Source organism: Drosophila innubila (genome assembly GCF_004354385.1).
Source record: "Drosophila innubila isolate TH190305 chromosome 3L unlocalized genomic scaffold, UK_Dinn_1.0 0_D_3L, whole genome shotgun sequence".
NCBI classification, from domain to species: domain Eukaryota; kingdom Metazoa; phylum Arthropoda; class Insecta; order Diptera; family Drosophilidae; genus Drosophila; species Drosophila innubila.
In genome coordinates, this window is record NW_022995376.1 from 25,239,141 (window position 1) to 25,253,895 (window position 14,755).

The 14,755-nt window shown below is 36.8% G+C and overlaps 1 protein-coding gene and 1 long non-coding RNA gene across 4 annotated transcripts; both read left to right on the forward strand.

The window, feature by feature from the left end:
- The first annotated feature begins 5,068 nt into the window (after nucleotides 1–5,068).
- On the forward strand, nucleotides 5,069–5,757 carry LOC117788150. Of its 3 annotated transcripts, none has more exons than XR_004617732.1 (2): nucleotides 5,069–5,155; nucleotides 5,637–5,757. It is a non-coding gene; the product is annotated as an uncharacterized LOC117788150 (long non-coding RNA). The 3 variants fall into 3 exon arrangements; XR_004617731.1 differs by lacking the exon at nucleotides 5,069–5,155 and adding an exon at nucleotides 5,176–5,302; XR_004617730.1 differs by lacking the exon at nucleotides 5,069–5,155 and adding an exon at nucleotides 5,176–5,297.
- Nucleotides 5,758–5,999: 242 nt separating this feature from the next.
- Nucleotides 6,000–13,056, forward strand: LOC117787212 (serine/threonine-protein phosphatase rdgC). The gene is made up of 12 exons (XM_034625677.1): nucleotides 6,000–6,522; nucleotides 9,630–9,757; nucleotides 10,205–10,286; nucleotides 10,350–10,474; nucleotides 10,536–10,703; nucleotides 10,766–10,969; nucleotides 11,047–11,196; nucleotides 11,439–11,504; nucleotides 11,571–11,756; nucleotides 11,816–12,223; nucleotides 12,290–12,389; nucleotides 12,462–13,056. The coding sequence occupies exons 1-12, from the start codon at nucleotides 6,297–6,299 to the stop codon at nucleotides 12,809–12,811; spliced, it is 2,193 nt and encodes a 730-aa protein (XP_034481568.1). The 5' UTR covers nucleotides 6,000–6,296; the 3' UTR covers nucleotides 12,812–13,056.
- The last annotated feature ends 1,699 nt before the right edge of the window (nucleotides 13,057–14,755 follow it).

Sequence of the window (14,755 nt, forward strand, 5' to 3'; positions counted from 1 at the left end):
TGATTTTGTGCACATCGCACATATACACGAATAATAAAGGGCGAAGGGAAGAGGAAAATTCAATCTGATTATGGCACAGCACTTGAGGATAATGGGTGGCATCACTTTGCCTGATGGCCTAATGACAGTTAGCCAACGTTAAGCAGCTTAACCCTACTGCGGTTCGACTTCATTTCCAGGCAGCAGACGGACTAATTAAACGCCTTTACCTGAGCCTCGAGCTACTCCTTTGCAAGGCCTTGGCCAACATCTAATTAGAGCAGCTGTCACAGGCGAAGCAAAGTATCCAGCGCACAAATAATTCAATTAAATTGCTCACGAACAACAGATACAAATGCACAACAACATATAGTAAATGAGAAGGGAGAAGCATAAGAAGAATGGGGAAACACAGGAGACAACAGTTGGTAATAAGACAAGCCGCAGACAGGGACCACAAACCAATAATCCCTGAAAACCACCGTGTCGAAGCAAATTGCCAAAGCAACTTAATGCAAATACGAGCACATTCTACCAACTAACCGCAAATAACCGCAAATACCAACTCCAAACACAGACTTGAACTTAAAACAGAAATATCTTGGGCAATCAAGGGCGGAAATCAAGTGAAACATTGTCATGATTAAGTTATAAGTAATAAGCTGATACATGTTACAGAATCTGACTTTGCCCAATTCAAGCTGCAATAATAATATTTAAAATATTTTTAATTGTAGGCAATGATAATTTTTATGATATTTGTTTATACAAATATAAAACTTAAGTACACTTGTTTTCTTTGGGTTGAATTTAACTGCATACGAAATACAATTTGTTACATAGGTTATTTTTGTAATAGTTGATTGAAATGTAGTCAATTTAGACCTTCTGTTTAATCCGACATTTAAAATGCTGAGTACTTTTCAAAATATATTTAGGATTATCAAAATATTTATATTTTATTTTCTAAAAAATACCAATTTATTTTAAAAATATAAAGTTTTATTAATTAAAAGAAATTGTTATTGTATTAGCCCCGGTACGACTAACCGCAGATGTAAACTAATGTGTTACATGAACTTAAACACATTATGAACTTATGATACGGTCTAAATTTAAATGAATCAGATAACAAAAACTGAGAAAACACTATGAAAATGAGGCTGCAGATGAAAGCAGACTCTCATACATTCTCTCCCATTTTTTAAATCTATCGACCTCAAATCGAGATGCTTTAGCATTAAATCCAAATTGGACAAGTTTACGAAACCATCAAATGAATTAAATATACAGAGGATTTAAGTTTGGAAGAACTGGCATGACAAGTACTTAGTGCAAAAAAATTAATTCCCATTAATTATTTATGATTCCTTTCACATCAGCACAAGCAGAACGTTTATTTGGAAAACTTAAAATAACCATTTACGATCATCAATGGGACAGTAGAGACTCAGCAATCTTTGTTTTCTGTCGATCGAATATGTTCAAATATGATTAAAAAAATTTATGATTTTGCTTTCATAAAAGCTAGAAAAATAGGTTTTAGTTTTTGTAACCTCTAAACTATTTTAGTTATTAATTTTGAATTGAATCTGGAATTGTCATATTTTCTTTAGTTTTTTATTTTGCCGTCTTTGCCCCGGGAGCAGCTTTCCCTCGCGACGGCGCTGATTATAATTAAACTGAACAAAAAATCCATGCATTTATTTAGTACTTAGTATAAGTCTAAAATTAGTAGCTTTTAAATGTTTTGTTGCATTTCGCAAATTTGTGCATATTTCTAGATTAATATCAAAAATGTATAAGTAACCTTAAATCGATGCAATCTACATTTTACAGTAAAAGAAAAGATATTCTAAAACAAGTTCAATTTGTTGTAAAGTTTCAGTTATAATTGTTTTACTTACATAGTTATTTGATTGTCTTCTACTTTTATTGAGTTTAATAGGTTATAAATAAATAAATTTAGGTATTTTGTATATTTAGTTATTATCTTTACTTAAAAAACGTAAATAATATCTTGACACAAAAGCTTTGCATGTTAATTAACAGCACTCAGATGACTTGGTCAAGATAGGTTTACCCTAAACGTTTAGAGATGTTTGCTTTTAAAGAGTTGTGTAAACAACAAAATAAATTGACAAATGGTGCTTCAAGAAATTGGCGACTCTTGAAGCACAACGAACAAACTGCAAACAGCAATTTGGCCGTGGTTCTTGTTGGGCTAATGCAATCAGTCAGCAGCTACTTCAGTTAACTGGAAGGGCTGAGTTTGGGTTTGGGTTTTAATTTTGGGGAGTCGACGGGCTCAACTTAATATTTGACGTGGCGAACGATGGTGAAAAAGGCAACTTTTTGGCGTTGGCAACGTTTTAATTTACATTAAAACGAGTCGCGAGCTGTCAAAGCGAAATCGGGGAATGCAGAAAGGAGGGAAAAAGGGGAAGGAAAAAGTTGTCCGGCCAAGAACTATTAAACTAAACTTACGGAACCATGGCTTATAAGTTTGCTTGGGGCTGGTGTTGCGTGAGCGTGCATACAAATGGGATAAAGGAGAAGTTAACCCCACAGTCACTCCTCACTTCTCAGTCCCCAATCCTTGGCAGCCCACAAAAGTCGCCTTAGGGCTTTAATAGCTTGTGCCGCAAATCAAAGTGCCCCTCAGCGAATCGGCTTAAATCTGAGAGCCAACAAGTTGCCGCATTGCGTGCCAGCCATTTTTTTTATGTCTGCGCCATTTTGTAAAGCGACAGGCAATAAAAATGGCCAAGAGGCAAAATGTTTTTGCAAATGTCAACCAGGCAACCGCTTAGGCCGATTGAGTTGGCCCAGGTGCTACCAGAGGCTGTCAATTAACCCTTTACAAATATAGCGGAATTTTTAAAGTTCAACATTGAATATTTCTTAACTCTAAATAAAAGTATATCAGATTTTAAAGAAACATTTTAACTACAAATATAAATTTTTATCAAATATTTCAAAAAGTTTTAAGAAATCAAGAACTCTAAAAATTACTTATAGATTGGAGCTCTTTAAAACATGCCTGAAAATATATTTCTTACAGAAAAAACTTTTAACTCTTGTTTATAGAATATTTGTCAACACATATATACAGTATTTTACCGATTTTTTGTGGTGCTTTTAAATTTAAATTAAAGTTCGATATTTGCTTAAAAGTTTTGACAAATTCCATTCAACAGTCTGGAAATTTACAGGCAACCATCCCATCTGAAAAATGTGCAAGATAAGCTTTAATGGGTCGAACAATAAATTCATATGAAAGCAATGTATTATAGTAATCGAACTGTAAGCGGGAATAAAATGGGTAATAAATATGCCTGTCAATCAATGGGTTAACGCCACTTTGGCCAGGTAAACATTTCAGGACAATTTTTCAGTGCCCGCTTAAATTTACTTTTAAAAAGCTTTTAATTTGGGGCTTAATCCTCGTTGTGGCATGGGAGGTTGTGCAACAGCTGTAGCATGCCACACACGAGCACTGGCATGCATGCCACAAGGCTGCAGATGCTGCCACACGCTTTCCTCATTTACTTACTTCCTTCCAATCTCCTTCCCCGCCCAACACTTACTTATTCTCACTAGCGGCGTCAGAAAACTATTTAAAAATTAATGCCTCCGAAATTCAGCATTTTCGTGGCAGTTAGGCGGGACATGGCTAAAAGGCGGACAGCGGACCGTTAAAGAACTGTGTATATACGAGTATGTAACGGGCATAGCTGGCACGTTCCTGGTAAGTGGGAGACTCTCACATCCTCAGCTATTCTTTGCTGTCGTTTGCAGCATCCCTCGGATCAAGGGCTGAGGCAGGCTGAGGCAGTCGAAAAAAGTTTAGTACTTTTGGCCAAAAGTGCTTGAATACGAGACGGCTCTGTTGGCCTTGTGTCGAGTGTTGAGTCTCGATGATGCTGGCACAGGAATTCCTGTGATTCTGATCAGCTTGAGCCACAAATGCAACTACTCAGATAATTTATATGCAGCGAGCGCAGAAAATGAGTTTTGCTTTTCGTGGTTTTCTTTTCTGCATAATTTGGCATGTAAAACCGTTAGCTAGGATTGTAGCGTAATAACTTGATTATCATGTTGAAAGCTCATAAAGAGCTGCGTCGTTGGCCATGTTAAACAAGCCATGGAGATGCTCCCAAATGGGCGCTGAACTTTTTTAGAGGCCATAAAAAGTGAAAGACAAGTTAGTCGTAAACAGATAGGCGATTCAACACCCATCGTAATAAGCAGAGCAATTGGGAACTGCGCAGATAAATTGTTGGGGCAGCCCCAAAAATGTTGAATGTCCTTGGTCCATGTCAAATCAAGCAATGAAAACTTTAATGACATCAAACAACATTCACATCCACATCCTCATTCACATTCACAGCCACAATCACATCCCAGTGCTAATGTAAGTCGTCGTCTGGGCAACAGCATCAAATGACCTTGACTTTAGTACCGTTACCAGATTCCCAGCAAGGGGCGGCAGTTAGTTGTGACTTGGCCTGGATCCTAAATAAGCAAGCAATTGTTTGGCATCCTAAATAAGCAGACAGCCTGCTTTTTCCCTCAAGTCACAACTAGACAATTATAGTGTTTGATAAGAGCAAAAACATAATCCGAGCAACAATTGCTTCTTAAGCGACGAAGCATCATTTATTTCTGAAAGCTAAGACTGAGTGTTACGTAAAGCTAATTCACGAAAGCTCTTTAAGAACAAGAAACGTTTTAAAGAAGAGCATTTTCCCTTTCCTCGCTTCGCTCAGCGTCTCTGGATATAGAAAGAGCTGATTTACCACATTTCTCTCACAGATGATATCGATTTTTGACTCAATTCGGACAAATTTTTTCAACGATTTCTTCCACAGCTGATTTTGCTAACGCTTCATGCTTTTGTTTTTGCAATGTCGCCACAGCGACTTCCGTGCTTTCAGTTTGTATCGGAATTTCATACAAGACGGAACGCGAGCGCCAAACGCGCTGGGGGTTATACGTATACGTGATACGTAATTATACGTATTCGCATTCGCATTCGTATTTGTATTTGTATATGTACGAGCACGTTACGTATACGTAACATTGACATTGCTGTTGCTGCTGCTTCTGTTGCTGTTGCTGTTGCTGTTTGTGTTGCACGCAGCTTGTCGTGCTATTTCGAAATTCTGCTCGTGTATGTGTTATTATTGCTCTGTCTCAGTCGCTGTCGCTGTCGCTGCCTCTGCTGACACGGCATCACTTTTACGAGTGCACTGAGAGAATAATGTCATGCGGTTATGACAAAATTGAGTACAGAATCGATTCTGTGTACGGAAGTAGGGTAAACCCCTTAAACCAACTTTGTTTTCTGCCTTGTTTTAGTACCGTTAAGGGCATATTTAACAATTTCGGAAGCCATAAATGATATAAAAGTGTTAGACTAGCAGATACCCTTTTAAATATACATTCATATTGTAGTTCTCTTTTCATTTCACTAAATAAAACTAACAACAACTAACCAAATTAGGACAGATCAGGGGAAATATGACCTTAAATATATATTTATCTCTCAATTGACTTGAATACAAACTTTTTTGTTATATTTTGACATATTCTTAGTCCAACTTTGGAAATGAGCAGGTCGTGTGAAAATTAAAATTTTGCACCTACACAAGCATGGACCCCCCTATTTTCCACCCAGCTGGGTGCTCATCCGAAATCGGTGATAAACACGTTGATTAAAATGATTTTGATGCCGGTTGAATGAAAGGCGAAACAAAGGAACAAAAAGAAAAAGTTCCATGCAACAGTTTTCCACACATTTTCCACCCTTGTGGACCCACAGCCAGCATACACTCTCAGCACTCAGTAAACAGCACACCCGGCATAGGGCACAAGGCACAAGGCTTAACAAAGAGCCCGGCACTGGGTGAAGGACGGACAATGTGTTTTCGGGCCAAGTCCGGGCGTATCATGTTACTTTGTGAGGCGAGAAGCATACACATTCAGTACTAAAGTAAACCTCAAGGTAGACTCATGCATGTGTGACATAAGTCCGTAGCAATCCAGTGAATTGTTCGTGGAGCTGCAATTAAGACAGACCGCGACGGACACCGATGACACAGGTGTGGCCAATAGATCCATAGCCCAGAGACCAGGGGTTCCCAGTAGACCCATAAGTGTACGGTTTCTGCTGCTGCTTTTATTTACATAACGTTACACCGAGACCGAGACCGAGACCGAGACCGAAACCGAGACCACGGTGGTCGGAGGTCACCGCCTGCCCGAGCTTATCCCGCCAAAGCCATAGCCATTGCCAAAGCTAAAACCAAAACATGCTGTGTAGTTGTGGCTGTCTGCAGAAGGCAGGCGGTGGAAAGCGACGCAGCTCCTCCGTGGAAGACGCCTCGTCGACTCGAATGTCGGACCTGGCATCCAATGGCCAGCCCCAACCGGAGGCAACAACACGGACTTCCAGTCTGCTACAATTGTTTCACAGGAAAGGTCCAAAGTGCTTCCGCAAACCCCAGCGACCCAGGAGTCCAATGCAGGCCGAGAAATGTGAGTACCCTGTGGAAAATAACACAATTCTTCAACAATTTTCAAATGAATTCAAAAGTTGTGGTTTTCTTAGAAAACACGAAAAGCAAACCAAAGAAAAATATCATCATATTACGAATATTCTCGCTAAAAGACATCGATGTGTACTTGCCAAAAAGTTAAGAGGAAGCAAGTGAACTACTTATGCTCTTTTCCCCATTTTCTATGACTTTTGCTTTAGCGACTCAAAAGAAAAGTGAAAAGTTAAGAGTCTAGTATATCGACCCTATTTCCACATTAGTCACTTTCGACTCTTGTGTGGTTGTAAAATGTGTGCCACTATTTTGTGGCACCAGCTAGTTTACAAAACCAAGACAGCCGAATCTCTCGCCACATTGCCACAACCCTGGCTGACCAAACGGTGGCCACTGACCATATCGACCGGTCTTCCCTTTCAGACGTATACATATACGTGTACATATAAACATATACCGTATTGTATGTATGTGTATGTGTTTGTTTGCATGGTCAAATAAAACTACACACTCTGACACGGAAAAGGGGCCGTCTAAGTTGGTATTACGACTATGCGGTGGGAAAATAGAAAACCACGAGCAACGAAGAACGCAGAGCACAGAACACAGAGCTTAGAGCACTGAGTATAGAAACCTACCCGTTCAAGTTCCAGTCTTGTGTTGGATTTCGCGTGTACAACAAAGGAAATGCTTTTCATAATTCTAAATAAAACTTGTACATAAGGCTTGGTAGTTACAATATTACCATAAAAACACTTGGCCCACATTTTATTGGCCGAAACTGAGTGCGAATTAGCAACTTGCCCAATTTCATTAAATACAAAACAAAGCAAAGCAGTTAAAGTCCAAGCAGAAATCGATATACTTAAACGTAGTCCGTGAAACTTAAACCAAAACGGGGTCATGTTCTTAAAGTTTACGTTTTGAAAACAGAGGAAATTAGTGAAGAGTGTGTTAATCGAAATAATTGGCACAAGGACTATTCTACAACTGTATTCAGTTCCGGACTACGTAACAGCGATTTGAGAGTTTATTAAACATTTTATTAATCCAGCAGTTATTACATAATAATGGATGAAAACGGCAAGTAATTACATAACAACACTTCCAAGCATTTGAGGTGTATATATATATATCCATTTAATTCAAGACATTTCATACCTTTTGTTGCGTTCAATAAATTATTTAACCGATTTTAATTTGAAACAGAAATATAGAAACAAAGAAGAACAATATAGTGTTCCGATAAAAAAAAAAAAACATTCTTGATCTGCTTGAAATATTCAGAAACCATCAAACCGATTTTGGTGTCCCTAGCTCTCATAAATAGTTTCTGAGCTCTAGATCTTCATACAGACGAAAGGACAGCAGGACAGATGATTAGACGGACATTGCTAAATCGACTCGGCTTTTGATGCTCATCACGAATATATATATTTTATATATGACCTATGACTGTTATTTTGAAACAAACTAAATTGACTATTGTACTTTTTTAAGTGCGGGGTATAATAAATTTTCAAAAAAACCTTTTTACGAGGTAAAAGTCTAGTGACGAAAGCTTTTTCATGCCCCAAAATTTTAGATATTCAATTTTGTGACGAACAATATTTAATTTAATTTATTAATTTAAAACAAAAAAATATATAAGTAATAAAAAACTTACTCTGCGCAAAAGTTGGAATTTTTTTCAAATTTATATATTTATAAAAGTACGCATAAAAGTCCTTAAAATTACCTTTCATGCGATATATAGGACAAATCTGTAGCTTATATTGTAATTAAACTGTCGAGGTTTAAATTTTAGCGGAAAATAGCGTTTTTGTATTGTGTGTATTGTACGCCATTTTGTAAGCTAGGACTAAACCTTTCGATCGGTATATAACTCGATCTGATCAGACAGTCGTAGCAAATTTTCAATATTAGCTCTATATATTGCTTGTCGCCTTTCGCACCCTTTGTGCTGCTTTCGTCACTAGCGCGAACTGCCGTCCGCAGTGAAAGCCTATAGTCGTAGTGTTTGACGCTCAGAGCACGTTTCTTCGTTCGTTCGATTCGATTACCATAATTGAAATAAAAAGGAAAAAAATACAAAAATTGCGGGAAAGCTTATCGTTACATACTTTTAGGCGCTCGTATTTTTTAACAAGTTAAAGCATACAATTCTGCATTTCTATTCGCCCAATCTTATTGCGATAAAAAACGATTAAATTTTTTTTTCAATCTATGAACACTTTATTAAAAAAAAAAAAAAAGCGATGAAATGTTATAAAAATATATAAAATCAAACAAAAATTTGGTTTCGCAGACAGGCATGACGACAGACGACTCGGCCGTTGATGCTCATCAAGAATATATATATTCGGAGGTGTCTCCTTTTTCCTGTTACATATTTCAACTAAAACCATATACCCTTTTACTTATTTTTTAAGCTACGGGGACAATAAGTACTATCAAATACATAAAAATACATATTTAAAAACTTAGGACTGTAGCAATAAAATTGTGTTATTCGATTTCACTTGCGGAGTGACAAGATTTCCAAACAAACTTGATATGCGTGCACAAAATTAGAGTATTATCACCAAATTTGGTTTATTTTACTGATATAGTTTCTGAGGTCGAGGGGTTTAGATGGACGGACAGACAGACAGAGAATAATCCAATAGCCTCTGTACCCTTTGGTAACTGGCTAAATATTATACAAATTTTTTTTTTGTTAAAGAAAGTTTCAAAAATATATTTAAATAACATATTATTTTGAATTTTTAAGTTAAAACTTAACAAGATAAAAATGTTAAAACGATATTTTAAAAGACTTGCCGAAACTACATTGATTATATTGTTATGTTGAGTGTAGTGCATAAAATCGATGCATGCAAAGTTTTTAGACAAGTTGCATCATGTTTGTGAGGGCTTCAATGCTGCGTATAACCGCGTACTTATTGGGATTTATGGACTCCTGAGTCTACCCAACCCAACCGAAAATCTTGCTCTATGGCTCGAGATATCAAACTGAACCTTCTCCGATATCATCAGATTATTTTATACTCTGAATGCTGATGTTTGCAATATTATCTCATTATTTCGCAGCAATCAGAGCGGCAATTTTTATACAGAAATGGTATCGTCGACACCAGGCACGACAAGAAATGAGAAAACGTTGTAATTGGCAGATATTCCAAAACCTGGAATACGCCAGCGAACAGGACCAAGCCGAGGTAAGATATCAATTACTAAGTAAGTAGTATCGTGTTGACTTTACTACTTGCTAGATTAATTATTTTGAGTGAGTAAGATTGCAATGACTAAAAATGTTGGTCAAAACTGTAATATTCTAACTAATATGTTCAATTACACAGAAATTATTAACCTTACCCCAACTAAAGTGCTAATTAATAGATATAGGTTTCGCCTCTTGTCGAAATAAAAAAATGTTTTGGCGAATGTCAAATGTCGAATGTCAAATTTGACACTAGAGAGAGAACTCGTAAAAAAAAGTCTTGCGAAATCAATGTTAAATAATTATTTCATATTTATATTAATGTATAAAGACCTTGTGCAAAAAAAAACAGAAAGAATAATAACACTCCGTATATTTGATAGATAATACAAAATATTTAGTTTCAGCGCATATATTAGTCATTAACTCCTTCCACTGTTTACAGTTGTATAAATTTTTCAATGAGCTTATCAAACACATGCCACAGGCTGCTGGTACAGGGAACAAAAGTCCAACGTCGAAATTCAGTAAGCTCAGTCATAGTTATTATTATAATTATTATTATTAATATTTATTATTATTCAATATAGCCCCTGTTTTAGAGGAGAATGATGCACTAGTGGACGAAGTTGGCGATATTGTGTCTACTAAAATACAATTTCCCATCATGAAGAATCACATAGAACTTTTAATTGATGTATTCCGCAAGAAAAAGGTGGGTCGATAGTAAATGTATATAAATGAGTGCAGTAAATGAATCAATAGATTCATTGCAGTGCAATCGTTTGCATCCCAAGTATGTGGCTCTGATACTCCGAGAAGCTGCAAAGTCCCTCAAACAGATGCCAAACCTATCGATGGTATCGACTGCGGTTTCCCAGCAAGTGACTGTTTGTGGGGATCTGCACGGAAAGCTTGATGATCTGCTTGTAGTTCTCTGTAAGGTGAGGATGGAAGGGAATATTTAAAGTGATTCTCTACTTATTTAAATAAAATGTTTTTGCAGAACGGACTACCATCCACTTGCAACCCATATGTCTTCAATGGCGACTTTGTGGATAGAGGCAAAAAGGGACTTGAGGTACTGCTTTTGCTTTTGTCCCTATATCTGGCATTTCCAAATTCCGTTTTCCTAAATCGAGGCAATCACGAGGACAGTGTTATGAATGCTCGGTATGGATTTAGTCGCGAGGTTGAGCGGAAGTATCCTGTGAGTATGCCCATTTAATAATGTTCATTTTAAGCTTTACTTCTTGCATAAATTAACCATATATTTACTCATTGCAGCGTAATTACAAACGTTTGCTAAGACTTATCGATGAGGTCTATCGCTGGCTTCCACTGGGATCAATTTTAAATAGTCGCGTGCTCATTGTGCACGGTGGGTTCTCAGATAACACAGATCTGGATCTAATTAAAAGCATTGATAGAGGAAAGGTAATGCTGAGAATAGTTTTAAGATTTTTTAATAATTTTTTAATTTTTAACTGAAGTAAAACTCTTTTATATTAACACAAGTTTTTCCAGAACTAACCAATTTTTTGGTTCGTTATTTATTTTGTATTAATTATTCGGAATTTTTATTAACAATAAATCATTAGTTGGGTCTTTAACTTCAATTTTTACTACTAATTGTTCAGAATCAAATCGTACTTTATAATTTACGCTTTCGTTCGCAGTACGTATCAATTCTACGTCCGCCTCTCACAGAAGCTCAGCCATTAGACAAGGCCGAGTGGCAACAGGTAAAGTCAATGCGGATATTATATATAAAAAAAAGAATACTCCTTACAAGTTTGATCATTGCACAGATTTTCGACATAATGTGGAGTGATCCACAGACTGTGCCTGGCTGTATACCTAATACGCTACGAGGAGCAGGAGTCTGGTTTGGTCCGGACACAACCGATAAATTCCTGGAGCGTCATCGCTTGAGCTACGTTATAAGGTCGCATGAGTGCAAACCAAATGGACACGAGTTTACACATGATAACAAGGTGAATAAAATTCAAAATCATTGAAATGTATTAAAAATCACATCTCTTTATTTGCGTAGGTCATTACCATATTCTCTGCTTCAAATTACTATGCCATGGGTTCCAATAAGGGTGCCTATATGCGGCTCAACAACCAGCTTGTGCCCAGATTTGTCCAATACGTGTCGGCTGCTTCTCAGGCTAAGAGACTTACATTCAAGCAGCGCGTAGGAATCGTGGAGAGTGCCGCTTTGAAGGAGTTGGCGGTGAGGATGCGAGAGCATCGGGATGAGCTGGAGACGGAGTTTAAAAAGTACGATCCCGACGATAAAGGGTGTATAACCATTTCAAAGTGGTGCCATGTCATGGAAGAGGTAACCAAGTTGGGTCTACCATGGCGTCTACTTCGCGAAAAACTGGCACCTGGTACCGATAGCCAAAATGTAAACTATTTCAGAACATTGGATCTTCTGGACACTGATGTTATTGTGAGTGATTCTTCAGCAATCATTTTTGACTTGAAATTCTAATAACAAACTCCCTAAAATGTATAGATGGAAGCTGAGGCTGATGGTACAACAGTTATGGATGCTTTGTATGCCAACAAGTCCAGCTTGGAGACCATTTTCAATATAATAGATGCTGATAATTCAGGTTCGACCATCTTCAGTTTCACTTTACGTTCGATTTACGTTTGGTAAATGATTTTCAACAATATTCCTTTAGGTGAAATAACCCTGGATGAGTTTGAGAAGGCAATTGATCTCCTGGTCGCCCATATGCCTGGTGATTACTCCAAAGCTGAAATGCTGGAAAAATGCCGAATGATGGATCTCAATGGGGATGGCAAAGTGGAGCTTAATGAGTTCCTAGAGGCCTTCAGACTTAGTGATATACATAGAAAGCAACAGCAAGAAGCGGATATTCGCAAGCGTTCCACGACCAGATGTTTCATTAATCAGCCCCAATCGGAGTCTGTTACAAAGTTGGCGAACATAATATCAAAAAATACTTTGGTCATTGAGCAGGACATAGATCCAATGGATTGCGAATCAAAGATCATTGAACTAAAGTAATAATCGTTATTAATAGTACAATATATTACTCGAATGTTTTCCAGCACTATAAACTGTCAAATCTAACGTATTTTTATTTAAACTAAAGTTTTACTTTATTGGTATTCTTATTAAAGGTCTTTTTACTTATTATCGCAGCACATGCCTAAATGCGAATGCTTCATTTAAGATTAATTTTATGCCGCTTACTTTTTGCTGTATGTTTACACTGAACGAAATAAAGATCACTTTCCTTTCAACTCTTATAAACTGACTTTTCTCTAACACTCTGTTTGTTTGATTTCAGCAGGAGTACCATATGATCTTAATAAAACTGATAATCAAATAAACTTTTTTTCTCATAAATATGTACAGGATATAAAACTGTATAATATTACAGTAAAATAATACATTTCTTGTTGATTTCCGCATTATTTATTCCTTTTCTCGCATTTAAATAGCTAAACTGAATACATGAACCTTATTTTCTGAATTCAGCATAATTAAACAGCTTTGCAAATTGTGTTTGGTTCTCCCTTCATTGTTCTCAGTCTCCAGGGAATGGAATTTAAATTTATTTTCTTCCTTTAGGAAATAAATAATGACGTATTCGCCGTGTAGTGAAGTTCATTTGCAATTAATCATTAGGTTTTAGTTGATTAAAGAGCTCCAGGTTGCATTTAATAAAATATAAATGGCTGCAGCTATTAAGAGAATCATCCCAATGCTTGACCTCATTCTGGTGCAACGCGTCGAAGCTCTCACCACAACGAAAGGTAGAATTGTTTTGCCCGAATAATCGGTTAGCAAAGTGCTGGAGGGCACTATCCGCGAGTCGGATATCTTGGCTAACTTAGAATAAACCAACAACGGCCCATTAAAATTCCATGAATTCTGTTTTCAATTAGTACGTAACCCCTACAATATAAGTTGAATGCAATATTTTTGTTTGCATCATCCGAAAATAAAATTATAATATATGTATATTCGTTATTAAATTTTATTCAATTGCATTTCAGAGCTGGCATAAATTAATAAATTGTTGCCACAAAATAAACGCAAAGCTGCAGAAAAATTTGTTTTTACTACTTTTATTTATTTACTGTGATACCCCGCATTTATTTATGATGGGTATACATGAATTTATTAGAGGTCAACACTAAAAATAAAATTTAGAACAATTGAATTAATTAAAAATGTAATATTATATATTTATTATTAGTACAGCTACAGGGTATCTAACTATCGCGCAGTCTAGATTACATGCTTTGTAATCATCGCAATGAGTTTGCGGCGTGACTTTTTAAACTTTGCGCAACAAATGGAATTTTCAATGTACATGTTGCTGCATGTGGCAGGTATAGTTATTGGCAATCGTTATTTTTTCCTCACATCTCCTGCTCCCTCTCTCTCTCTCTCTATCTCTCTATTCCTATATACTTTTAAAACTCTTAAAGCCGAACGGATTTATTGTTAAATTTTTTTTTCTCTTTGGCCACATGAAGGCAATATTGGATGTGGGCTTTTTTAATTTGTGTGTTGGTCAAAGTTTTTCAATTTAAAATTTCTCTAAGTTGGATATTTAATATACAAAATGTGGCTTCGGCTGCTCTGCACACCTGTTCCCCAGTTGCCAGTTTTCCGTTAACTTCTTAGATGATGTAGGCAAAAGCGTTGCTCAATAATTAAGTTTACGCAGGACATAAAACTTTTTACACTTCTGCGTCCTTAGAGAATTTTTATGTAAGCGAATATGATATACGAAAGCAGCACGAAGGATGCAAAAGGCTACAAGCCATATATACAGAAAGATTGGAAACTTGCTACGACTGTCCGATCAGATCGATATATATTCCGATCGAAAGGTATAAGCTTAGCTAACAAGACACTTGGTAACACACCTGACTCATGAGATAAGGATAAAATTGATTGATTGCAGCGGATGGGGCAGTTGGAGCCTATTGG

What these genes read in the sequence shown, in the direction of transcription:
- LOC117787212 (XM_034625677.1), top strand. Translation starts at nt 6,297, where the DNA reads ATGCTGTGTAGTTGTGGCTGTCTGCAGAAGGCAGGCGGTGGAAAGCGA. An exon ending in AGGTTGAGCGGAAGTATCCT is followed by an intron (nt 10,970 to 11,046) that starts GTGAGTATGCCC and finishes TACTCATTGCAG; the next exon opens with CGTAATTACAAACGTTTGCT. An exon ending in ACAAGGCCGAGTGGCAACAG is followed by an intron (nt 11,505 to 11,570) that starts GTAAAGTCAATG and finishes ATCATTGCACAG; the next exon opens with ATTTTCGACATAATGTGGAG.